General features: G+C 40.0%; 1 protein-coding gene across 7 annotated transcripts in view; it reads right to left on the reverse strand.

Moving 5' to 3' along the window:
* Positions 1-26,690, reverse strand: part of NIN (ninein) — a 116,793-nt gene that overhangs the window by 85,812 nt on the left and 4,291 nt on the right. For 6 of the 7 annotated variants that reach the window (XM_064292460.1, XM_064292458.1, XM_064292459.1 and 3 more), the window contains one exon: positions 18,413-18,616. The exons of the other annotated variant lie outside the window; for it this stretch is intronic. In XM_064292460.1, the coding sequence (XP_064148530.1) occupies positions 18,413-18,595 (183 nt within the window). In that variant the 5' untranslated portion in view covers positions 18,596-18,616. Of the gene's footprint in view, positions 1-18,412; positions 18,617-26,690 lie in introns of those variants that run through there. 7 annotated transcript variants of the gene reach the window in all.

Below are 26,690 nucleotides of genomic sequence, written 5' to 3' on the forward strand. Positions count from 1 at the left end.
ACTGATTCAGTCTGCTGTTTTTAGGGACCCCAACCCTGGGCTTCTCCTCTCTCTCTTGGGATATTAATGGATGGAACCTGAATGTCTCCCCTTGCCAGTTATAAGGTTAACAGAAAGAAGCTCCTGTTTCACAAGGGAGGCACTTGTCTAAAGAATTCCACATTTTCTATACTGGACCGTGAGTCTCTGCTGGGTCCTCTGAAGGTATACATTTTGATAGAGGTAACTGGAAAAAGCCCTTCTCCTGAATCTGGTCCCGACGTAGTTCAATTTAGTGAATTTTTAGCCATGAAGGTTACCCAGGTCTGTGTAACTCAATTTTACCTACCCCTCCTTGAAAATGACAAAGACACCTATAATCTAGAAATTATTTCTAATCACTTTACAAGATTTTCTATGAGGCCCTGGTATCCCTCTATTATGGTATAACAAACACACAAAATTGTGAGACAGTATATACTTCATTTCTGTGGAGACTGCTTATCTCACAACCTCAATTATCCAGAGCAGGGCAGACAACCTGGAAACAAATAGAAGTGGTGTCAAAAGCTGAGGTAGGTGTTGTAAAGCCCATGCATCCTTCTCATAGCAAAACGCCACAGAACTCAGAATCTACTTATCCTTACTCTGCCTGATTATTATAAGCTTCATTATTCTACTTCCCAACCCACTAAAGATTAGAAGCAGCAAATAAAAGACAGGGCACTCCAAGGTTAGTATAAGAAGTAACTGTTGATACTGGGATTGAAGGAAGACATTGACCATGCTCCGCAAAACAAAAATAAATAAAATTTTTATACTTAAAAAATATTAAACTATTTAAAAACTACATAAACTATTAAAAAAAAAAAGGCATATACACTCAAAAACTTAAACAGCTGGATGCCATTTAGTGTTGGGGCAAGGAGCCAACACCACTAAGTAAATCCTGAGGTTATCACTCTGTTGTAATACAGAAGAGTAGTGAATGGATCAAGAAGATCTTAAATGACCAAGAACAGCCTAAGTGCATTTAATATACTCTTTGACAAGACAAACACTTTTTTAAAAAGTTTCAATTGCCCATGGTTTACTTTTTTTTTTTTTTACACTTTGCCACTAAATAGGGTAAGAAATCCAGTTATTAAATTATTCCAACTCGTAGGGTCATGAATAATACTAAATGAATGAAAGTATTATTATAGGCTCATCCTTTCTTATGCATTTTGTCATTTGAATCTCTCAACATCCAAGTGAGACAGGCAAGGCAAGTATCCTCCCTTAGAATTGAGGGCAGAGAGGCCCAGGGAGGTATGCGTGTTGTCAAGACCACATGTCTTGGAAGTGATGGGGTTACCTGGAGAACTCAGGCCCTCTAAGTGGACTCATCAACGCAGCAACCCTGTCTACCCTAGACCTGTTTTACTCTTAGTCTGATGTCCAGGGAAGTCCCTCTGCACTTCCAAATCAAATCATCAACTTTATACAAAGCCTCTAGGTATAAAGCTCCCAGCAACTATAAGGCATGACACTGGGGCTTCAGGGGATACAAGGGCAAAAAGATAAACAACCTCTGCCCTCAAGGAGTTTATCAGCTACACTTTATATTCTAGACAGTAGAAAGGATGAATGAGGAAGAAAAGAGGAAAGTTTATTAGTAACTACAAGGCAGAATATGGGAAGTGACGTGAGACAGATAAAAACAGACTGGTAGGACGGGGCCGAGATAGCACGATAAACAGACGCTTCCAGTGAGCCCTCTTACAACAAAGACTCGAAAAACCAAGTGAAACAATTATTTTATGAAAAGCTAGGAGCCCTGAACATTAAAGGCAAAGTTAGAAAACGAACTGAGTGGCAGGGGGAGGAAGATACAGTTCAGAAGTGGAGAGGAGTTACCGGACCTGAATTGCCGGGAGCCCTCAGGCACTATTCCCAGGAGTGGCAGCAGCAGGCTGGTACTAGCATTTGGCTACAGTTTCCTCAGGGAGAAGCAGCCAGTCACACAGCCTACTGACATCTCTGGATCCAGAGAAGAACAGCGCTCTTGGCAAAAGTTAAGCACTTGCATATACTTTACCATGCCCTCCCATCCCCAAGCCGGCCTCAGTGGCTCTTGATTTCCCTGGGCCTGAGACAGAACCTGTTGAGCACCTACAGCCATCCTTCTGGCTTTGGAAAAGGAATAAATTCACAATTGGGGGAAAAGATAATTTGCCAGCTCCACTAAGCTGGGGAGCTCAGGACAGAAGCAGCTCCTATCTAGGCATAAATGGTCCATGGACTTTGAGTACCTTTCCCTCCTGCATGGACCTGTGTGGGCCTATTTCAGGAGAATAGGCCCTTGCTGGCAGACTGCAATGCTTTCAGCTGTGCGGTGGAGAGGTGGGTATTTGATGTTTGATACCACTCTGCCTATTAAACAGGGTCCTTACCTATATACACATCAGGGGCCTAAGGACTGGTGGCTCCACTCAGGTTACCCAGCCACCTGTGACAGGGGTCCAAGGATACCTGGTACCTCCCAGTCCTTGCAACCAAAAACTTTGGGTGCGCATGGTCCATCTGCAGAACTCACCCACCTGTACGCTCTAGGGAAGAGAGACACGCTTTCCTCAGAGACACCTGGGGGATGATTCTCAGCACCCTGCCTTGTTCAGAGCATGACCCCCTGCTGCAACCAAATACCAGTATCTACATCAATCACCCTTGCTCCTCTAAGACTGCAGGAAAGAGCCTGTACCACACACTTGATGAGCAGCTACCTGGACACCTGAGCTGAATTCATACAAGAAAAATGAATGGACTCCTAGACTGATATACCTGATAACAGCTCTAGCCATCTGGTGACAGGATGTCAGAGCTTCAAAGGTGAAAATAATCAGGCTAGCTCATTCAAGCAACCCATGTGGGCATATCAAAACAAAACCAAGCAAGAAGCTACGATACAGTAAGCAAACATAAACTAATACAATAACTTACAGATGGCCTGGAGACAAGAGTCAATATCAAATCACATAAAGAAACAGACCATGATCACTTCAACAACCTCTCAAAACAAAGACTCAAAGGATCTTCTAGATGAAAGCGCCTTCCTGGAATTACCAGATGCAGAATACAAAATATTAATATACAGAACTCTTCAAGACATCAGGAAGGACATCAGGCAATATGCAGAACAAGCCAAGGAACACACACATAAAGCAGTTGAAGAAATTAAAAAGGCTGTTCAGGAACACAATGAAAAATTTAACAAGCTGGAAAAATCCACAGACAGACAGCAATCAGAAACTCAGAGATTAACAATAAAATTACAGAATTAGAAAACTCAGCAGAAAGTCAGAGGAGCAGAACTGTGGAACTGGAAGGCAGAATTGGGGACCTTGAAGATAAAGCACTTGGCACCAATATATTTGAAGAAAAATCAGATAAATGCATTTTAAAAAATGAAGAAAAGTTAAGAATTATGTGGCACTCTATCAAGAGAAATAACCTACAAGTGATTGGAGTACCAGAACAGGGAGGAATAAAAGAAAATACAGAGAGAATAGTTGAAGATTTGTTGGCAGAAAACTTCCCTGATATCGTGAAAAACGAAAAGATATCTATCCAAGATGCTTATTGAACTCCACATAAGGTAGATTTTAAAATAAAGTCACCAAGACATACTATCATCAAACTTGCCAAAACCAAAGATAGAGAGAATTTTAAGAGCAGCCAGAGATAAACAAAAAGTCACCTACAAAGGAGAGTCAATAAGAATAAGCTCAGACTACTCAGGAGAAACCACGCAGGAAAGAAGGCAGTGGGACGACTTATATAAAGCATTGAAGGAAAAAAATTGCCAGCCAAGAATCATGTATCCAGCAAAACTGTCTTGAAAAAAAAAATTTTTTTTTTTGTCTTGCAAATATGAAGGTGAAATTAGGATATTTCCAGATAAAGAGAAGTTTATGGAATTTGTAAAAACCAAACCAAAACTATGAGAAATACTAAAGAGAGTTCTTTGGTTAGAAAATCAAAATAATATCAGGTATCAACCCAAGACTAGAACACTGGACAGAGCAATCGGATGTCAACCCAGACAGGGAAATCACAAAAATAAATCAAGATAAAAAAATGCTCAAAACAGGGAAACAGTTATGTTATTATATAAAAGAAGACAACATTAAAACAATAAAGAGGGACTAAGAAATATAGTCATAGATCTTTCATATGGAGAGGAAGACAGGGCAACATAAAGAAATAAAAGTTAGGTTTAAATTTAGAAAAACAGAGGTAAATATTAAGGTAACCACAAAGGAGACAAACTATCCTACACATCGAATAAAATACAAGAAAAAAATAGAGACTCAACAGAAACAAAATCAACAATGAATAAAAGGAAAAGACACTATATAAAGATAAACTACTCAGCACAAAAAAACTAAGTGGGAAAAGAAACTGTCAACAACACGCAAAAAAAAAAAATCAAAATGACAGCACTAAACTCATACCTATCCATAATTATGCTGAATGTTAATGGACTAAATGCACCGATAAAGAGACAGAGAGTAGCAGAATGGATTTTAAAAACATGATCCATCCATACGCTGCCTACAAGAGACACACCTTAGACTTAGAGACACAAACAAATCCAAACTCAAAGGATGAGAAAAATATATATCAAGCAAAAAACAATCAAGAAAGAGCAGGAGTGGCAATATTAATTTCTGACAAAAGACTTTAAATCTACCACAAAGGATAAGGAAGGACACTAAATTATGATTAAAGGGACAATATACCAGGAGGGTATAACCATATTAAATATTTATGCACCCAATGACAGGGCTGCAAGATACATGAAACAAACTCTAACAGCATTGAAAAGTGAGCTAGACAGCTCCACAATTGTAGTAGGAGGCTTCAACACACCACTTTTGGTGAAGGATAGGACATGCAGAAAGAAGCACAATAAAGACACGGAAGATCTAAATGCCACAATCAACCAACTTGACCTTATAGATATATACAGAACACTCCACCCAACAGTAGTGTCAAGTATACTTTCTTTTCTAGTGCACATGTCACATTCTCTAGAATAGGCCACATATTAGGTCATAAAGCAAGCCTTAGAATCCAAAACATCAAAATATTACAAACCATCTTTTCTGACAATAAGGCCATAAAAGTAGAAATCAATAACAGAAAAAGCAGGGAAAAGAAATTAAGCACTTGGAAACTGAACAATTCCCTGCTCAAAAAAGACTGGGTTATAGAAGACATTAAGGATGGAATAAAGAAATTCATAGAATCCAATGAGAATAGAAACACTTCCTATTAGAACCTTTTAGATACAGTGAATGCAGTGCTCAGAGGTCAATTTATATCAATAAATGCACACATACAAAAAGAATAAAGAGCCAAAATCAAAGAATTATCCCTACAACTTGATAAATAGAAAGAGAGCAACAAAAGAAACCCTCAGGCGCCAGAAGAAAGCAAATAATAAAAATTAGAGCAGAACTAAATGAAATAGAAAGCAGAAAAACAATTGAAAGAATTAACAAGACCAAAAGCTGGTTCTTTGAAAAAATCAACAAAATTGATAAACCATTGTCCAAACTGACAAAAGAAAAACAGGAGAGGAAGCAAATAACCCGAATAAGAAATGAGATGGGCGATATTACAACAGACCCAACTGAAATTAAAAGAATTATATCAGAGTACTATGAAAAATTGTACTCTAATAAATTTGAAACCCTAGAAGAAATGGATGAATTCCTAGAATCAAACTACCTACCTAAACTAACACAAACAGAGGCAGAACAACTAAATAGACCCATAACAAGAGATTGAGAACATAATAAAAAAAACTCCCAACAAAAAAGCCCTGGCCAGGATGGCTTCACTGGAGAGTTCTACCAAACATTCAGAGAAGAGTTAACACCACTACTACTAAAGGTATTTCAGAGCATAGAAAGGACAGAATACTCCCAAACTCATTTTATGAAGTCAGCATATCCCTGATACAAAAGCCAGGTAAAGATACCATAAAAAAAGAAAATTACAGACCTATATCCCTCATGAGCTTAGATGAAAAAATCCTCAGCAAAATTCTAGCCAATAGAATTCAACAACATATCAAAAAAAAAAAAAATTCCCCATGACCAAGTGAGATTCATACCAGGGATGATTCAACATTAGCAAAAAATGTAATCCATCATATAAATAAAACAAAAGACAAGAATCACAGGATTTTATCAATTGATGCAGAAAAGGCACTGGACAAAGTTCAACATCCATTCATGATTAAAAAACTCTCAGGAATATAGGACTAGAAGGAAAATTCCTCAACATAATAAAGGGCATTTATACTAAGCCAATAGCCAACATCATCCTAAATTGAGAGAGTCTGAAAGCATTTCCCTTGAATCGGGAACCAGACAAGGATGCCCTTTATCATCACTCTTATTCAACATTGTGCAGGAGGTCCTAGCCAGAGCAATTAGACTAGATAAAGAAATAAAGGACATTCACATTGGTAAGGAAGAAGTAAAACTATCTCTATTTGCAGATGCCATGATCTTATACACAGAAAACCCTAAAGAATCAAGAAAACTGAAACTAATAGAATTCAGCAGAGTATCAGGACACAAAATAAACATACAAGAATCAGGTGGATTCCTCCAAACCAGCAAAAAGAACATCAAAGAGGAAATCACCAAATCAATACCATTTACAGTAGCCCCCAAGAAGATAAAATACTTAGGAATAAATCTTACAAGAGATATAAAAGACTTATACAAGGAAAACCAGAAGATACTACTGCAAGAAACCAAAAGAGACCTACATAAGTGGAAAAACATACCCTGTTCATGGATAGGAAGACTTAACATTGTACAACTGCCTATTCTACCAAAAGTGATCTGTAGATACAATGCAATTCTGATCCAAATTCCAATAATATTTTTTAAATAATTTTTATTGTGCTTTAAGTCAAAGTTTACAAATCAAGTCAGTCTCTCACATATAAACTTATATACACCTTACTACATACTCCCATTCACTCTCCCCCTAATAAGTCAGCCCGCTCCCTCCTTTCAGTCTCTCCTTTCATGACCATTTTGCCAGTTTCGAACCCCCTCTACCCTCCTATCTCCCCTCTAGACAGGAGATGACAACACAGTCTCAAGTGTCCACCTGATACAAGTAGCTCACTCTTCATCAGCATTTCTCTCCAACCCATTATCCAGTCCAATCCATGTCTGATGAGTTGTCTTCTGGAATGGTTCCTGTCCTGGGCCAACAGAAGGTTTGGGGACCATGACGGTCCAGATTCTTCTAGTCTCAGTCAGACCGTTAAGTCTTGCCTTTTTACAAGAATTTGGGGTCTGCATCTCACTGTTCTCCTGCTTCCTCAGGGGTTCTCTGTTGTACTCCCTGTCAGGGCAGTCATCAGTTGTGGCCGGGCACCATCTAGTTCTTCTGGTCTCAGGATGATGTAAGTCTCTAGTTCATGTGGCCCTTTCTCTCTCTAGGGCTCATAATTATCTTGTGACCCTATGTTCTTCATTCTCCTTTGATCCAGGTGGGTTGAGACCAATTGATGCATCTTAGATGGCTGCTTGTTAGCATTTAAGACTCCAGATGCCACACTTCAAAATGGGATGCAGAATGTTTTCTTAATAGAATTTATTTTGCCAATTGACTTAGATGTCCCCTGAAGCCATAGTCCCCAAACCACCCCCCTTGCTCTGCTGACCTTTGAAGCATTCGGTTTATTCAGGAAACTTCTTTGCTTTTGGTCCAGTCCAGCCAACGATATTTTTAATGCAATGGAGAATCAAATCATCAATTTCATATGGAAGGGAAAGAGGCCCCAGATACGTAAAATATTACTGAAAAAGAAGAACAAAGTAGGGGGGCCTCACTCCACCTGATTTTAGAACCTATTATACTGCCACAGTAGTGAAAACCACCTGGTTCTGGTACAACAACAGATACATAGACCAATGGAACAGAATTGAAATTCCCAACATAAATCTATCCACATATGAGCAGTTGATATTTGACAAAGGCCTAAAGTCAATTAAATGGGGAAAAGGCAGTCTTTTAACAAATGGTGCTGACATAACTAGATATCCATCCGCAAAAAAATGAAACAAGACCCATACCTCACACCATGCACACAAAAAAAAAAAAAACTCAAAGTGGATCAAAGACCTAAATATGAAATCTAAAACAATAAAGATCATAGAAGAAAAAACAGGGACAATGTTAGGAGACCTAACACACACAGAAGAGAAACTAGATAACTGAGAGCTCCTAAAAATCAAACACGTATGCTCAACCGAAGTCTTCACCAAAAGAGTAAAATGATTACCTACAGACTGGGAAAAAGTTTTTAGCTATGACATTTCCGATCAGCGCCTGATCTCTAAAATCTACGTGATACTGCAAAAAATCAACTACAAAAAGACAAATAACCCAATTTAAAAATAGGCAAAAGATATGAACTGGCACTTCACTAAAGAAGACATTCAGGTAGCTAACACATACACAAGGAAATGCTTGTGATCATTAGCCATTAGAGAAATGCAAATCAAAACTACAATGAGATTCCATCTCACTCCAACAAGGCTGGCATTAACCCAAAAAACACAAAATAATAAATGTTGGAGAGGTTGTGGAGAGACTAGAACACTTATACACTGCTGGTGGGAATGTAAAACAGTACAATCACTTTGGAAATCAATTTAGCGCTTCCTTAAAAAGCTAGAAATAGAACTACCATACCATCCAGCAATCCTACTCCTTGGAATATATCCTAGAGAAATAAGAGCCTTTACACGAACAGATATATGCACACTCAGGTTCATTGCAGCACTGTTTACAATAGCAAAAAGATGGAAGCAACCAAGATGCCCAACAACGGATGAATGGACAAATAAATTGTGGTATATTCACACAATGGAATACTACGCATCGATAAAGAACAGTGATGAATTCGTAAAACATTTTATAACATGGAGGAATCTGGAAGGCATTACATTGAGTGAAATTAGTCAGTTGCAAAAGGACAAATATTGTACAGGACCACTAGTATAAGAACTTGAGAAATAGAGAAGAAAATATTCTTTGATGGTTACAAGAGTGGGGAGGGAGGAAAGGAGGGAAAGGGGTTTTCACTAATTACATAGCAGATAAGAACTATTTTAGGTGAAGGGAAAGACAACACACAGTACAGGGAGGTCAGCACAACTCGACTAAACCAAAAGCAAAGAAGTTTCCTGAATAAACTGAACGCTTCGAAGGCCAGCATAGCAGAGGCAGGGGTTTGGGGACCATGGTTTTAGGGGGCATCTAAGTCAACTCTAATAATAAACTCTATTAAAAAAACATTCTGTATCCCATTTTGGAGTGGCCTCTGGGGTCTTAAACGCTAGCAAGCACCCATCTAAGATTAATCAACTGGTCTCAACCCACCTGGAGCAAAGGAGAATGAAAAACACCAAAGACATGAGGTAATTATGAGCCAAGAGACAGAAAGGGCCACATAAACCAGAGACTACATCATCCTGAGAGCAGAAGAACTAGATGGTGCCTGGCTACAACTGATGACTGCCCTGACAGGGAACACAACAGAGAACCCCTGAGGGAGCAGGAGAGCAGTGGGATACAGACCCCAAATTCATGTAAAAAGACCAGGCTTAATGGTCTGACTAAGACTAGAGGGACCCTGGTGGTCATGGCCCTCTGACCTTCTGTGAGCCCAAGAGAGGAACCATTCCCCAAGCCAATTCTTCAGACAGGGATTGGACTGGACAATGAGTTGGAGAGGGATGCTGGTGAGGAGTGAGCTTCTTGGATCAAGTAGACACATGAGACTATGCTGGCACCTCCTGTCCGGAGGAGAGATGAGAGGGCAGAGGGGGTCAAAAGCTGGCCAAATGGACACGAAAAGAGCAAGCGGAATGAAGGCATATGCTGTCTCATTAAGGGGAGAGCAATTAGGAGTATATAGCAAGGTGTATATAAATTTTTATATACGAGACTGACTTGATTTGCAAACTTTCACTTAAAGCACAATAAAAAATTAAAAATACATATAAAAAAAGAAAAGAGGCTGGTAGGGGCCAATGGTAGGCAAGCATATCTCAGTTTCTCTCTCAGCTGGCAGGGAGGAAATCGGGACAGTTTTATGACATTTGACTGCTCCAAGATCCTCACAGGCAGAGGTTAAAGGTTTCCAAATGGATTATTCAGCCACATGTAGAAGAAAAAGGTTCTATAAAAGACTAAACATGATAATGGTGATAGCTGCACAATGTGATGAACAAAACCAGTGCCACTGAATTGTGCATGTAAACAATGTTCGCAAATATTTTGTTATATATATTTTTTCTACAATAAAACAATAAAGACTAACCATGATTATACTTAGAAGGTATGTGATCATTCTTCATAATCCAACAACATCTGTCTACTTAACCCAAACATGCGCCCACCAATAATAAATAAATAAAAACAGAAACCCAACAAGCTGATCGAAACAATTGGAGCAGCTTTAAGTCTTAAATTGATCCTTATTTTCCTCCTTGCAAGAGCACGTAGAGTCTGGACCCTCCTGCTTTAAATAGTAGTAAATTCTACATCTTTCAAGAAGACAGTTCTCTAATGGAGGCAGGTGACTGCTATTTTCCGTTAGTGCTCATGAATACTGAGGTGGTGGAGAAGCCCCTTAGCGCACAACCCAGAACCACAACGTTAATAAATGCCCCCTATTGTTAAGACATGCTCTTTGGCCGGCTCACTGAGTTCAGTAACTAGAATTTTTAAGTGCCATTTTTCTCCTCCAAGGGAGCTTTACTATTGTACCACGTTAAAACTTAGAAATCTTCACAAATACTGCAGTGCAATTAAATTTCACAAGGTAACAAGCTTCCAAGCTATGCATGCCCTGGTTGGTGCCTCCTTGTTCGAATAATAATTGCTGTCATTCATTTTACAAGTGTTCCTATACCTCATATGCCTCAGAGGGCAGTTTGCAGCACTGGGAAAATTACACGACTGACTAAAAACACACATAACATTTAAACTAAATTAGCAAAAGACTAGTCAAGTCTGATATTTTTTGTCATGTGTCACCATCGCTTAATAGAAATCTACCTCATCTCTCTTCCTCTCCACATTTCCTATGAATGCTTTTTTTAAAAACACAATTCAAATTTCTGAAAAAAGAATTTAAGTGCCACAGAAGAAACAAATGCTATTTCAAACCACAAAAAACTGCAACAGGAAGTAGACTAAGGAACCTAACGTTGCATAAAAGCACCTAGTACAATCAAGAGATCAATCACACACAGTTTCCGCATGCGTACGGGCAGTACTTCAACAGACATCAGGTGGGAGAACTCAAGCCAATGTTCAACGAGGTGAGCTTATTAAACAAGACAAAGGGCTATGTAACCGTCATCAAACTTAGTAGGTTTAATGACAGTTACATAAAGTTTACTGATAGCAGCTTTAATGACTATAGACATAAAGTTCCATCCTAGTAATACAAAGGGAAATAGATGGAAACACATTCAAAATACTAAGTGTTAGTTGAAATGGGTTTAGAAATACAGTCAATGTACAGGAAAGTAATGTTTATAGCATTATGCAAAAAGAAATGGCATTACACTAGCAAAGAGATATAGTTTCATAGTTAAAGACAGAGTTATGAAATGTTTTATTTGAAAAAAATTTTTTTGAATTACTGTATGTGGGTAGTCATTTACTATAGATGTGGAGAGAGGCAAAGACCATTTAAAAAAGCAGGCTTTTAAAACCTAAAGCTAGGATTTCAAGATATGAAGCTGTACTGAAAGGCTGCTCCAAGAACCCCTGCCTACAGATGAAAATGGATGCAAATAACAGCTATACAAGTTAGCTTCTAGCAAGTTTCTACTCTGCTTCAATGGATTTTCTCAGAAAATCATTACTGGGAAGTCAACACTTATTCAGGACCCACTCTGGGCATGTAAGGGATACAGGAAAGGAGCACACGGCAAGACAGAACACAGTAGTTAACTGCATGCCAGACACTAGCTAAGCCTTTGATAAACCTCATGATGAGGGTACAATTTTCCTGTTATACAAATGAAGAGACTGAGGCTCTGAGAATTTAAGATAACATACCCAAGGTCATACGGCTAAAAAGTAGCAAGAGTCATACTTGAATCCAGGTCTGTCTTCAAAAACTGTGCTCTACCAGTATACTGTCTCGAATGGGGGGAGTGGGCAAGTGGGGGAGTGGATGAGCTTGATTTTCATATATTCAGAATTTGAGGATGCTGTGGAGTCATACATTAAAACACAGGGGTTGGGAAGCCGCCTCAAGTGATTGTCTGAGCTTGAACAAGTCACTGTTCCTTTCTAGGTTCTCGGTTTCTCCCTCCAACAGAAGAGCCCCGAAATCTAAAATCTGTGATGGACACTGAAGAATTTTAATTCCCTCCATCAAGATAAGAAGCCACTCATAAAAGTATCTGTGGAATATTTGAGCAATTTAATGAGTATTCCTGACCACAGGTTCTCTAGCTAAGGACATGGTCATCATTGAGTGAAAGCAGGTAGAAGAGAATGGCCATTTAGACTTGTTCCTACTTCCTGTGAAGAATGCAACACTTCTCAATAGCTCCTCCCTCTGCCCTTGCTTCCTATCACACTAAATACCTCTAAGAGGCTTAAGGATTTACAATACACCAAACCAAAGTTAATTTTTACAGTGAGTTTGACAAGAAATTGTTAATATAGAATAGAAGCAAGTCTAGCAGCCTCTTAATCAGAAGGTCTTCTTGTCTACAAATGAGGAACCATAGATGCTTAGGAGTTCAAATCAATCCCAAATGAGATTGTTTTAAGCGAGTCACAAGGCCAACGTGGAGACAGAAAAATCACCATCACCACTTTGGATTAAACTATGGTGGTTAAACAGTAGGATGAAGGAAAGTTTCAGGCACTAGAAAGATGAAATGGGAAATGTTTCCACCATTCCCTTCAATACCTTCAGAAGGCCTGGGACCATTAATATGAAACAGGAGCACAATCATGGGGTAGTTATAAATAGGTATTATTTCAAGATGAAGTATAGTGTGGCACACAGAACAGGCCCAAATAATCGTTGCTAGAAAGTACTTCTCCATTTCGGATTTACTCTTCAAATGATTAAAATGCATATAAGAGAAAGAAACCTTTGACAGCATTTAATAATTTGGAAACAAACAAAAAAAAATCTACCATATGAAATTAACCATAGCATTTATAAAAGAAACCAAACACTTTAAAATGAGAAGTGGGAAAACTGGAGCTAAATTACATATTTGTACAACTATGTATTTTAACATTCAATATTTCAAAGTGCCCTTGATGTCCAAAGCCCACACAAACTATGGGACTTTTTGGAAGCCAAAAGTGAGTTCTGCTGTCAGGGGCTTGTTCTGACCCTAAAGAGTGAGAAGGATATGGGGCATTCCAGCAACCAAATTCATATTAAAGAGTACAACATAAAGAAATGCTTTAGAATTTCAAGAGGATGCTTGTCTCAATGTTGGTATATTCCAAAGGAAATGAAAATGTATTTTCAAAACTGTATATAACTAAAGGCCTCAACACAACTATGATAAATTATCTTTTTACGTCCTGATTTCTAATAAAAGAGAGAAAACAAAACAAAACAAAACAAAAAACCCCATTGCCATCAAGTTGATTCTGATTCATAGCAACCCCATAGGACAGAGTAGGACTGCCCCACAGGGCTTCCAAGAAGCACCTCGTGGATTTGAACTGCCGAGCTTTTGGTTAGCAGCCATAGCCATAGCTCTTAACCACTATGCCACTGGGGTTTCCAGTAAAAGACAGAGGCATGGGGAAATATTTAATTTAAAAAGCATAGAAAACAGGAAGCAGCTACAATTGGTATTGATTACTTGGATAAAAACTTGGTTCAATAAAAGGGCTAACACATTTTCCTTTCTTAAATTCTTATAGTATTTGGTGCCAGTCCTATTCACCTGCCAGGTACATTACCCATTCCCAAATAGACTATAAGCTTTTCAGTGTCTTAGGGAATCCTTTGTCTTGGGGTCTCATCTTCACTGGTGACAACTAAATTGACAAACTCTTCCAATAACCTAGTAAGAAACACATCAGCAATGTTCTCTTTCCTTCAAATGACAGATCTACAATCTCCAGGCATTTCAAGCATTAATAATAACCAACATGCTCAAGGGACTATGGCTTCAGGTTATAAAGGAAGGTCAGACAGATGAATTAAACATAATTTTGGGGGAAATCGCTTATTACCAAAATGCTGAAAATGGAAACTTGGTTTGAGTTACTTTTCTTCACAACAGTCAAAAGAAACACTAGGCTTTAAAAAAAAGAACAAGTTAGAGGCTGTGGAGAGACTGGAACACTTATACACTGCCGGTGGGAATGTCAAATGGTACAACCACTTTGGAAATCAATTTGGCGCTTCCTTAAAAAGCTAGAAATAGAACTGCCATACGATCCAGCAATCCCACTCCTTGGAATATATCCTAGAGAAATAACAGCCTTTACACGAACAGATACATGCACACCCATGTTTGTTGCAGCACTGTTTATAATAGCAAAAAGATGGAAGCAACCAAGGCGCCCGTCAACGGATTAATGGATAAATAAATTATGGTATATTCATACAATGGAATACTACGCATTGATAAAGAACAGTGAGGAATCTGTGAAACACTTCATAACATGGAGGAACGTGGAAGGCATTATGCTGAGTGAAATTAGTCAGTTGCAAAAGGATAAATACTGTATAAGACCACTATTATAAGAGCTTGAGAAATAGTTTAAACTGAGAAGAAAACATTCTTTCAAGGTTACGAGAGGGTGGAGGGAGGGAGGGTGGGAGAGTGGTATTCACTAATTAGATAGTAGATAAGAACTACTTTAGGTGAAGGGAAAGACAGCACACAATACAGGGGAGGTCAGCACAATTGGACTAAACCAAAAGCAAAGAAGTTTCCTGAATAAACTGAATGCTTCGAAGGCCAGCGTAGCAGGGGCAGGAGTCTGGGGACCATGGTTTCAGGGGACATCTAAATCAATTGACATAATAAAATCTATTAAGAAAACATTCTGCAACCCACTTTGAAGAGTGGTGTCTGGCGTCTTAAACGCTAGCAAGCAGCCATCTAAGATGCATCAATTGGTCTCAACCCACCTGGAGCAAAGGAGAATGAAGAACACCAAGGACACAAGGCCATTACGAGCCCAAGAGACAGAAAGGTCCACATGAACCAGAGACTACATCATCCTGAGACCAGAAGAACTAGATGGTGCCTGGCTACAACAGATGACTGCTCTGTCAGGGAGCACAACAGAGAACCCCTGAGGGAACAGGAGAGCAGTGGGATGCAGACTCCGAATTCTCATAAGACCAGACTTAATGGTCTGACTGAGACTAGAAGGACCCCAGTGGTCATGGTCCCCAGACCTTCTGTTGGCCCAGGACAGGAACCATTCCCGAACCCAACTCTTCAGACATGGATTGGACTGGACAATGGGTTGGACAGGGGTGCTGGTGAGGAGTGAACTTCTTGGATCAGGTGGACACTTGAGACTATGTTGGCATCTCCTGCCTGGAGAGGAGATGAGAGGGTGGAGGGGGTTAGAAGCTGGTGAAATGGAGACGAAAAGACAGAGTGGAGGGAGAGAGTGGGCTGTCTCATTAGGGGGAGAGTAATTGGGAGTGTGTAGCAAGGTGTATATGGGTTTTTGTGTGAGAGACTGACTTGATTTGAAAACTTTGACTTAAAGCACAATACAACTTTTTTAAAAAAACAAGTTATTGAAGATTGATTTTAACACAGGAAATAGACACTACTCATATTCTTGGTTGAGGGGGAATGATGTTTTTTCTCTACTTTTTTCACTTTCCAGGAAAAATGGTTAATTCAGTCCGATTTCAAAAGAGGTAAAACTTTAAAGCTTTGTTTTGTTTCAAAATTATACTCTTTAAGATTAAAAAAAAAAATTAAAGTCAAACACAAGATTTAAAAGATACAATCAAAACCATAAGAAGCACCCAGGAAGCTGATGGCTATTAATGCATCTAGAAGCCAACTTAACGCAAAACTTTAGTTTACAGTGAGACATAAGGTGCACTCATATGACAAGGCTAGCAGACTCCTTTTCACATTCAATTTGCTGAATTAAGGAATGGATGAATATATTTATATCGGCCATGCTACCTTTTTTTCCTCCTCTTTTATTAAACCAAACTGTTAACCCTTAAAACTTTTTCTATAAATACCTTCTAAAGAAAAGAAAGATGACTAGCATTAAAAACAATTTATCATTTTAAAGCTTAAGATTCTCTACTAAATACATTTAGAAGGTACGGGCATTTGGGTTGTTCTAGTGAATTCTAACGAATTTTTTCCTTATTAATTTTAAATGATAGCCCATATAGAGCATCATAACAGCATATGGCCACATCTATGCGATCGTCTAAGGAGAATAATTCAGTTTCATAAAAAATGCAAATTTAACTACTTAGCGCATTAATTCATGCCAACCCTGCTCTCAAGACAACCACCAGAGACCTCCCCCATGAAATCAATATGCGCACATCTATTTAACTTTTATCACTGGTTCACCAAGCAAATATCATGTTATAGGCCACTTAGGTATTCATTATTCACACGCAAACAGCAAACGTAAGAAGCAGGCTGGCAGTGTCAGGTCACTAATAAATCTATCGATTACTGTTTCCGTTTTAGGCTGTCAAACGAAAGCAAAGTTGTGCAATACCTGGAGAGCAAACTGTTAACCTGCTGCCAAGGTGGTCTGTTTACAGCAGAGGACTCCACATTTACGCTGATTCTAAGACAACCTCCCAAGGAAACCTTAAGTTGCATTACGTCTTCTCAGGCTTTAATAAGCACTGAAATAGATCCACCCCTTGATACTAACCCCTAGGCACCAAAAGGCCCGAGATCCCCAAGCACCATGCTGGGAAATACAACTCTTTTCTCTCCTCACAGCATCTAAGACTAAGGCAGAACTCAAAAACATGTGAGTGCCTTACATTATGAGGAACAAACTGTTTGATCCTCATAACTCCTTCTACTCCTTTCAAAGCAAAATTTTTAGAATTTTATAGGGACCAGGTATATTCTCAAATAGCTAACCCACTCAAAAGTCACCAAGTGTGTCCCTGTTTTTGCAAAGAATTCACTTTTTTTTTTTTTTTAATGTTAGCCCTGTTCAGCGTCATATTCATGGCACCAAGCCCCTAAGAATATCATCCTGAGGACATGAATTTCAGGACAATAGCTAGTCCAGTCTCAGGTTAGAGAGTCAATACATCATTCTGTATCTGAGGCCACTCACTAATTGTGTCAACTAAGAGATTGAAAATGAAATGAAGCAAGTTCAGTCACTGGAATAAACTTAAGCTTTATGACTGCTTCCTCGATTTTCACCACATGATAAAACCCACTGTCTACAAAGTGTCAGCGATAGTAACAACAGATCTCAAAAAGTACCCTCCATTTTTCCTCTCATCCATTTCAAAAACCAATAGCAAGAGACTCAAACCAAGGCTGTACAAATTATGCTATTAATTATAATTATGAGAACTGAAGGCAATCGCGGGGCATGACAGATAAACGTTCCTCCCACCATCAACCAAAGACAAAAAGACCCTTTCTTTAGGTTTTGATCTCTGGGGAGATCATGACTGTGACTTGATCTATGGGGAGAGGATGTCTGTTGTCCAACGTAGAGTTAACATTAGCACACGCGCATCCCTGCTGGAAGCAAGGTTGTGCTGGGTTTTAAATGAAACTGCAATGTGCTTACTTACCCTTCTGTCTTACTTTCTGGGTGAAGGCTTAATTAATACTTCACCCCAGAAACAATCTACACAAGAAATATCAGGAGTAAACGTCGTAACAGAAATCCACTCTTCCTGTGAATGGCAGTTTTCTTACACAGTTCCCTTCTCTTCAACAGGAATCTTACCCTCTCCTTCCCTCCAATGATGAATATGGAATCCATAAAATGACCCACAAAAAAACATGAGCGATTCTGCTACAGATTTAGGGCATCTCATCCCTCTAGGAAAAAGTTGGAAAGCATCCTCTTGTTATCCTCTTGTCTCTCTTCATATGATGCTCCGTGCACATTTCCATTCCAGAGCACACATTAAAGCAGGGTCCTTGTCACCTAGCAAACTGCACTGTTATTTCACGCCCATTACGTTCTTGTTTTTATCAGGCTACCAGCTAAGAGCACACACAGCCAGGATGTCAGAAACAGGTTGCAACACATGTGGTCTGCCCCACCCCTAGCACCCTGACAGAAACCATGCCCCACTTCCCACTCATTCTATGGTCTCCCCAGACCTTACCCTGCCCAAGAGGTTGTCCTGAAGCAGTGTCTGTTGCAGTGCTGGGGCCACCTCCTCCAAGCTCAACATATGGCAAAGGTCGGTGAGTTCCTCCTGTCCCAGGGACCCGGTGCCCGTTGTGTCAAAACTGTCAAACAGCTCCTTGAGTCGGGCCTCATGCTGGTCCTGCTCCACCTCATCCATCCCATAGCCCACAGCGCTCACCTGTGCAGGGTGGGAGACAAGGACAAGTTGTGGCAGGCCAATCCTGCTACAGCCACCTCTCGGCACACTCACCCCTTACCCCGTCCCCTGCCAGACCTTTGGGAGTGCTCTGTGTGCCCCAGTGGCCCTAGAACTGGTCGATCAGGACCTTCATAAGGGCCATCACAAAAGGTAACACTGTGCATCCCATAGCAAGTCCAACGTCTGTCCCTCCTGGACCCAGCCCTGGCCAGGGGAGCTCCCAACATGCACTCACTCATGCCAGGGGCACATCCACAAGGTCGAGTCACAAGGGGGGCAGGAGAGTTACCAGAATGAGGGGAGTCAATGAGACGCTCGTTCCTTGGAGGCAAAAAGACACCCTTCTGCTGCCTTGCCCTCAGGAGGCCAGACTTTAAAGTTCAGGTTTGAGGGTGGTTCTCTCCCACAGCTTATCTGGCCCAGGACTTAAAGAAGGGAAAGAGCTGTTTCTGACATCCAGGCCATTCAAATGAACTAACTGTAAGCGCCAATAGGCTGTGCTGCCAGAGCCTCCATTCAAGTCAGCAAGCTCCGGACAGCCTGCGCAGATGTTGCAATCTGCCTGCTTGGCAGAGGTGTTCATTCCACTTCCTTCAGCCTATACTAGGTGCCCCCCATAATAGTTACATGGGAGAGTCACAGCAAGAGGCACTAGATAAGTGCCTTTGATACAAAACCGCCTCCCTGTTTACACAAGACCAAACACCTTTTACATGAGTTCCTCAAAAAAGCAACTCAATTAGCTTCGTTGGTGCAATTACACGAGGTGTGACAGGAAGAGCATTCCCTGAAGCTCACTTTAGTCCCAGGGAGTCTTAGGTAATGTTTAGTTGCCTAGAGAAAAGGGAAAACACTACTCCAACCTTCCAGGCGGTGAGGCCAAAATGAGCCATAGATTGGCTCATATGAATTGCCTAGCATCACAGGGAACCTCCCCCATGCAGACCATCTCATCCCTTTACACCTAGTTAACCTGTCTTCCATCTCTCTGACCCACCCCAGCCCCAGGCCTTTCATTTTGCCAGCTTCCCTGGGATCAGTAACAATGCGGAGCTATCAATAACTCTCAGAATCATTTTTGCTAAAAGTATACATCACGAAATTCCAAGCACTTCACGCTTTATTTAAAAAACAAAGTCTGTTTTTCTCTTTGCATGATATCTCATTTTTAATGTGCTGGATCTTCCAGTGAAAGCCTGAAACTTCACATCTGGAGGTACCTTTCACCATGATGCAAGGGGTGCCAATCAGAATACATACCTTTGAGATATGACTCTGTCATCGGACACAAGGGTCTCAGAACCAGCCCCTTAACTTAAAAAAGGCAGCAACTTTGACTAAACCAAGCCCTGGGTCAGAAATTCTCCAACTTAGGAATGATGTTCCACTGAGCAGATCATGACAACGTGGAAACATGTAAGTTACAATGCTGAATATGGCCAGAACTGAAAATAAAAGAGCTTTCATAACAAAGCTGCTCTAGGTGACATTTTTCTTCCTGTAGACAACTGCTCAAAAACGTGACAAGCCGAAACAGAGCCACGACCTTACCAAGGGCTTCAACAAAACTAAGTGGATTCAGAAGATGAATCCCAACAGTTCTATCATGTAGCTCGATTTTTGCTGGGGCATTCACGAAAGGGAAGTGGTACAGTTTTGGTGCAGGCTGCTCGTCTTGGACAGGTCACCGGTCCTCCTAATAATCAGCTTTTTTATTACTAAGGTGCTGCTGCCTCTGGCTGCCTTCCCAGGGTTGGTTTGTTGGGTTAACTAATCACCATGTAAATGTTTTCAAAATTCGTTGAGAGTGCTATGTAAACATCGACGCACCAGAAAAGAAACACCAAGGTGTTAAGCAAGCCACACAGTTAGGAATTTAGACAAGGCCAAGGTTTGGCTAATGAAATTCACTCAGAGTCACCAGCTAATCATCAACTAGATCTGCTGTGACTCTCCAACATGTGCTGATGTTCAGTGTTGCCACCGTGCTCAGACTCGCTCACTCTCCACGACTTTTACAGTCCATTGGGCTGTATAATCTGACCAGTTTCATCAAAGCCAGTCTATTCTGCTTTTGCTTGACTTTGCATATATTTTTTTAAAAACTCAAAAGTGAAAGACTTCTAACACTTCCCCTTTTCTAAATTATTTTCAAGAGGCGAGGATTTTTCCATCTAAGCCAAGGAGAGAAGGTGATAAAATTCACAATGTACTGAGAAGTTCTGACCATATTCACTGCTCTGAATGTGATAAGCTATCACACCCCCTCTTTGGAAGGTCACTGGATTTTCATTAAATCAAACCTCTTTCATTTTATAGCAGCTTTCCTTTTTGATCTCTTTATTTCCTCTCCCTCCTTCCCAAGACACTGTGCTTAGGAAAACATTCTTTTGACTGGAGGGGAAAAAAAGCCCCACCTCTGTCAAACATGCTCATACTGAAACAGCCAGGAGATGTGACACATGGTGACAAGTTGTCAGTACTCATCTGGCACAGAATACATTTCTGGTGTTGTTGATATTAGTCTCCAAATGTTTATCAGTAATTTCATGTGCGAGAATTTTTTTTCTTCTTACTTGGTGGAAATTTCCTTAAGGACAAGGTCTGCATCTTCTATTTCTTTTAAATCTCCCTCAAAGTGCATAGTACAGTCTGCTCTTCACACCAGGTGCTCAGAAAACATCATGGAGCGACTCAGTGTGAGGATAGTCATTGAGATGAAACGTGCCCTGAACGACAGCTATAGAAATGAGTATACGAAGATTTTGAAATACCTATTTCTTCCACACACATCTCCTCTTCCCCCACCCAGCCCTGTTTCAAAGAGACATTTTCAGTCTCAGACAAAATCAAGCAGAAGTAGAAAGCCAACATTGACTGCCAAACTGTACGATGCAGAGCTATCTGAAGTTTAATTCAGTGAGTCAGTAATTAAGCCATTGGTTCACAAATTCCAGCTGAATTTTTGTTGTTGTTGTTGTTGCTATGGGATGTAGCTTTGGAGGAGAATCTGTACTAAAACACTTTCCCCAAGTCCTCTTGTTTATAGAATGAGAATAACAATGCCCATCTGGAAGGGTTCTTGTGCAGGTTGAATATGGTGACCAGGTGAGGATGGCTAATCCCAGAGAAAACTGACACAGGTGACAAATTGAGAAAACCACCAATTAAATATGAGAGACTTACAAAGAAGGGTAACTGAAGAGGGGTAATTTAAAAGCATCAGTCATCCATAGACCTACCTTAGAAACAAAGCAGATGTGGAATGCCAGTAAGAATGGGCAGGAGATATACTATGTATATAAAAAATATTATATTCTTAAGTAATAGTAGCAGCAATTAATGTTCAGTGCTTCCTAGATCTTTAAAGGAAAATTATCAATAAAGTTAATGTCGAACAAAATCTGAAAGACTGAAATGTTGTTGGGAGTTCAGAAAAAACCATCTTCTTTACATCTGAGTGTTTACTGTGAGTCTGGCCTATGCTAAGTACCTTACATACATCATTTACCTCCTCCCAATTCTTTGAAGTAGATATTATCATATTACCGTTTAAGATGTAGAAATTGGGACTTAGCAAAGTTAAGCAACTTATCCAAGCACATAGTTTTAATATAGGCTGCAGAGCTGAGATGTGAATTGTGGTCTGTCTGACTCTAAGTTATACTATTCCCAATACTTTGCAGGCACACAGAACACATGAATGTGACTACTGAATTACATCATCAGCAAATTACTTCTATCCACTCTTAGCTGGTTTAACAGTACGAAGTACCAGAAACCACCATAGAACACTTGATGGCCTCAATCTCCTCCAAACTGGAATGGGGAGAGCTAAAAGAAGGATCGTTTTCCTGTGTACCTTTCTTCCTTCCTCCCTAGATCCACTTACTGAGTAATTATCACCAAAAGGACACTGCTACCACTCATCTGTCAGTCTGTCATACTGTGGAGGCTTGTGTGTTGCTATGATGCTGGAAGCTATGCCACTCTTATTTCAAATACCAGCAGGGTCGCCCACAGTGGACAGGTTTCAGCACAGCCTTCAGACTAAGACATACTAGGAATAAGGATCTGGCAGTCTACTTCTGAAAAAACTGGCCAGTGAAAACCTTATGATAGCAGTGGAACATTGCTGGAAGATGAACCCCTCAGGTTAGAAGGCACTCAAAATACAACTGAGAAAGAGCTGACTCCTCAAAGTAGAGTAGACCTTAATGATGTGAAGGAGTAAAGCTTTCAGGACCTTCATTTGCTGATGTGGTATGACTCAAAATGAGAAGAAACAGCTGCAAATATCCATTAATAATCAGAATGCAGAACACACAAAGTATGAATCAAGAAAAACTGGAAGTTGTCAAAAGTGAAATGAAACACTTAGTGATTGATACCCTAGGCATTAGTAAGCTGAAATGGACTGCTACTGACCATTCTGAATCAGACAATCCTATGGTCTACTACGCCAAAACGACATACTGAAGGGGAACAGCATTGCATTCATCATCAAAAAGAACATTTCAAGATATATCCTGAAAAACAATACTGTCAGTGATAGGATAACATCCATATGCCTACAAGGAAGACCAGTTAATAAGACTATTATTCAAATTTATATACCAACCGCTAAGGCCAAAGATGAAGAAATTGAAGATTTTTAACAACTTCTGCAGTCTGAAGTTGATCAAACATGCAATAAAGATCATGGACAATTTCTGGTGATTGGAATGCAAAAGCTGGAAACAAAGAAGGACTGTGAGTTGAAAAATATGGCCTTGGTGATGGAAATGATGCCAGAAATCACATGACAGAATTTTGCAAAAAGAAAATTACTTCATTGCAAATGCCTTTTTTCAACAACAAAAACAGTGACTATACACGTGGACCTCACCGAATGGAAGGCATAGGATTCAAATTGACCACATCTGTGGAAAGAGCCGATGAGATGCTCAATATCATCAGTCAGATCACGGCCAGGGGCCAAATATGGAAACAGACCATCAATTGCTCATAGGCAAGCTCAAGTTAAAACTGAAGAAAATTAAAACAAGTCCACAAGAGCCAAAGTGCAACCTTGAGTATACCCAAAAAACCTTGAGTATATCCCACCTGAATTTAGCGATCATCTCAAGGACAGATTTGACGCACTGAACACTAACAACCAAAGACCAGACGAGTTATTGGATGACGTCAAGGACATCTTACATGAGGAAAGCAAGAGGTCATTAAAGACAGAAAAAAAAAAAAAAGACTAAAATGGATGTCTGAAGACACTCTGAAACTTGCTCTTGAATGTAGAGTAACTAAAGCAGACGGAAGAAATGAAGAAGTAAAAAGCTGAACACAAGATTTCAAAGGGCAGTTTGAGAATACCAAGTCAAGTATTATAATGAAACGTGCAAAGACCTGGAGTTAGAAAACCAAAAGGCAAGAACACGCTCTGCATTTCTCAAGCTGAAAGAACTGAAGAAAAAATTCAAGCCTTGAGTTGCAACTCTGAAGGATTCTATGGGCAAAATATTGTGATGCAGGAAGCATCAAAAGAAGATGGAAGGAACATACAGAGACAACGTGCCAAAAACAACTGGTCAACTTTCGACCATTTCAGGAGGTAGCATATGATCAAAACCAATGGCACTGAAGGAAGAACATGAGCTGCACTAAAGGCAATAGCAGAAACAAAGCTCAAGGAATTGAGATGTTTCAATAAATGTATGCAATGTTGGAAGTGCTCGCTCATCTATGCCAAGAAATTTGGAAGACAGCTACCTGGCCAACCAACTGGAAGAGACCCATATTTGCACCCATTCCAAAGAAAGGTGATACAACAGAATATGGAAACTATCGAACAATATCATTAATATCATATGCAAGTAAAATTATGCTGAAGAGAATTAAAAACTGGTACAGCACTACATTGACAGGGAACTGCCAGAAATTCAAGCCAGATTCAGAAGACATGGAACGAGGAACATCATTGCTGATGTCAGATGGATCTTGACTAAAAGCAGAGAATAACCAAAAGATGTTTACCTGTGTTCTACAGACTATGCAAAGGCATTCAACTGTGTGGATCATAACAAATTATGGATAACATTATGAAGAATGGGAATTTCAGAAAAATGTGCTCATGCGGAACCTGTACATAGACCAAGAGGCAGTTGTTCAAATAGAACAACAGGATACTACCTGGCAAAAATCTGAAAAGGTGTGCATCAGGGTTGTATCCATTCACCATACTTATTCAATCTGTATGCTGAGCAAAATAATTTGAGAAGCTGGACTCTATGAAGAAGAATACAGCATCAGGATTGGAGGAAGACTCATTAACACCCTGCGATATGCAGATGACAACCTTGCTTGCTGAAAGTGGAGTATTTGAAGCACTTACTGATGAAGATCAAAGACTACAGCCTTCAGTATGGATTACATCTTAACATCAAGAAAACAAAAATCCTCACAACTGGACCAATAAGTAACATCATGATAAATGGAGAAAAGACTGAAGTTGTCAAGGATTTCATTTTACTTGGATCCACAATCAACACCCATGGAAGCAGTCAAGAAATTGGATGTATTGCGTTGGGCGAAATCTGCTGCAAAAGGCCTCTTTAAAGTATTAAAAACCAAAGATGTCACCTTGAGGTCTAAGGTGCACCTGACCCAAGCCATGGTATTTTCAGTTGCTTCATATGCATGTGAAAGCTGGACAATGAACGAGGAAAACCAAAGAATTGATGCATTTGGATTATGGTGTTGGAGAAGAATATTGAATATACCACAGACTGCCAGAAGAATGAACAAATCTGTCTTGGAAGAAGTACAGCCAGAATGTTCCTTAGAAGCAAGAATGGTGAGACTTTGTCTTACATATTTTGGACATAGTATCAGTAGGGACCAGTCCCTGGAGAAGAACATCATGCTTGGTAGAGGATCAGCAAAAAAGGGGAAGCGACCCTCAATGAGATGGGTTGACACAGTGTCTGCAACAATGGTCTCAAACCTAGCAATGGTTGTGAAGATGGTACAGGACTGGGCAGTGTTTTATTTTGTTGTACACAGGGTTGCTATGAGTCAGAACTGACTCAACGGCACCTAACAACAACAACAACAGGACACTAAGGATATACAGGTAAAATAAATCCCAAATCAAACCTGTTGCCGTCGAGTTGATTTGGGTTAACAACAACAGGAAACTAAGGATACACAGGTAGAACAGGCATTCTCATTTTCTTTAAGGAGCACTTGGTTCTAGGGCATGGAAGAAATACATTTTTATATAAAAATGATCATGAAGAGTCCCATATCTTCATTAATGGGTATAGGCCAAGTACTGATCATTGTTAAATTAATTCCCCCAAAATAAATACTTAAGTATGTCCACTTTGTGCAGCTCCATGCTTTCCAGACTCAAAGCCTAACTAGCACCCACCAGAGGTAGAAATTTTACTCAGAGATTAAGAAAATTGGGTTTTTAGTGATGCTGTTTTGCCTTCTAGTCGATTCCAACTCCCAGCAACCCTATATGACAGAGTAGAACTGCCCCATAGGGTCTCCTAGACTGTAATCTTCATCGGAGCAGATTGCTAGGTCTTTTCTCCCATGGTACAGTTGGTGGGTTCAAACTGCCAGCCTTTTTTGTTAGCACCCAATTGCTTAACTGTTGGGCTACCTGGGCTCCTTTTGAGTGTTAAATCCTCCAAATTGCTAAGAACAATTCTAGTTTTATAAACCCTGACACAAACCCAGGCCTGTCCTCACTATCTACCTTCCTAATCAGGCTTTCAGGAGCCTTTATGACTCTTTTGGAATAAAAGGGCAATTTTATTGTGGGCAATATTTTGGATTTCTAACTAGGGGTGGTTAAATAGGAGGCAGATGCACAGAGCCATTAATCAAAACATTTACCACCCAATAACCACCCATAATGAGAACTATTCGGAGCATTTTCCTTCCAAATAACTCAAAACCAGCCTGCCAAAATACTGCAAACCCTGATGGGATGTCCATTACAGATCTGTTATTGCACTCCACTCGGCAACCCCCGGCTGATGAA

Source organism: Loxodonta africana, chromosome 10 (assembly GCF_030014295.1).
Source record: "Loxodonta africana isolate mLoxAfr1 chromosome 10, mLoxAfr1.hap2, whole genome shotgun sequence".
Taxonomy (NCBI): Eukaryota; Metazoa; Chordata; class Mammalia; order Proboscidea; family Elephantidae; genus Loxodonta; species Loxodonta africana.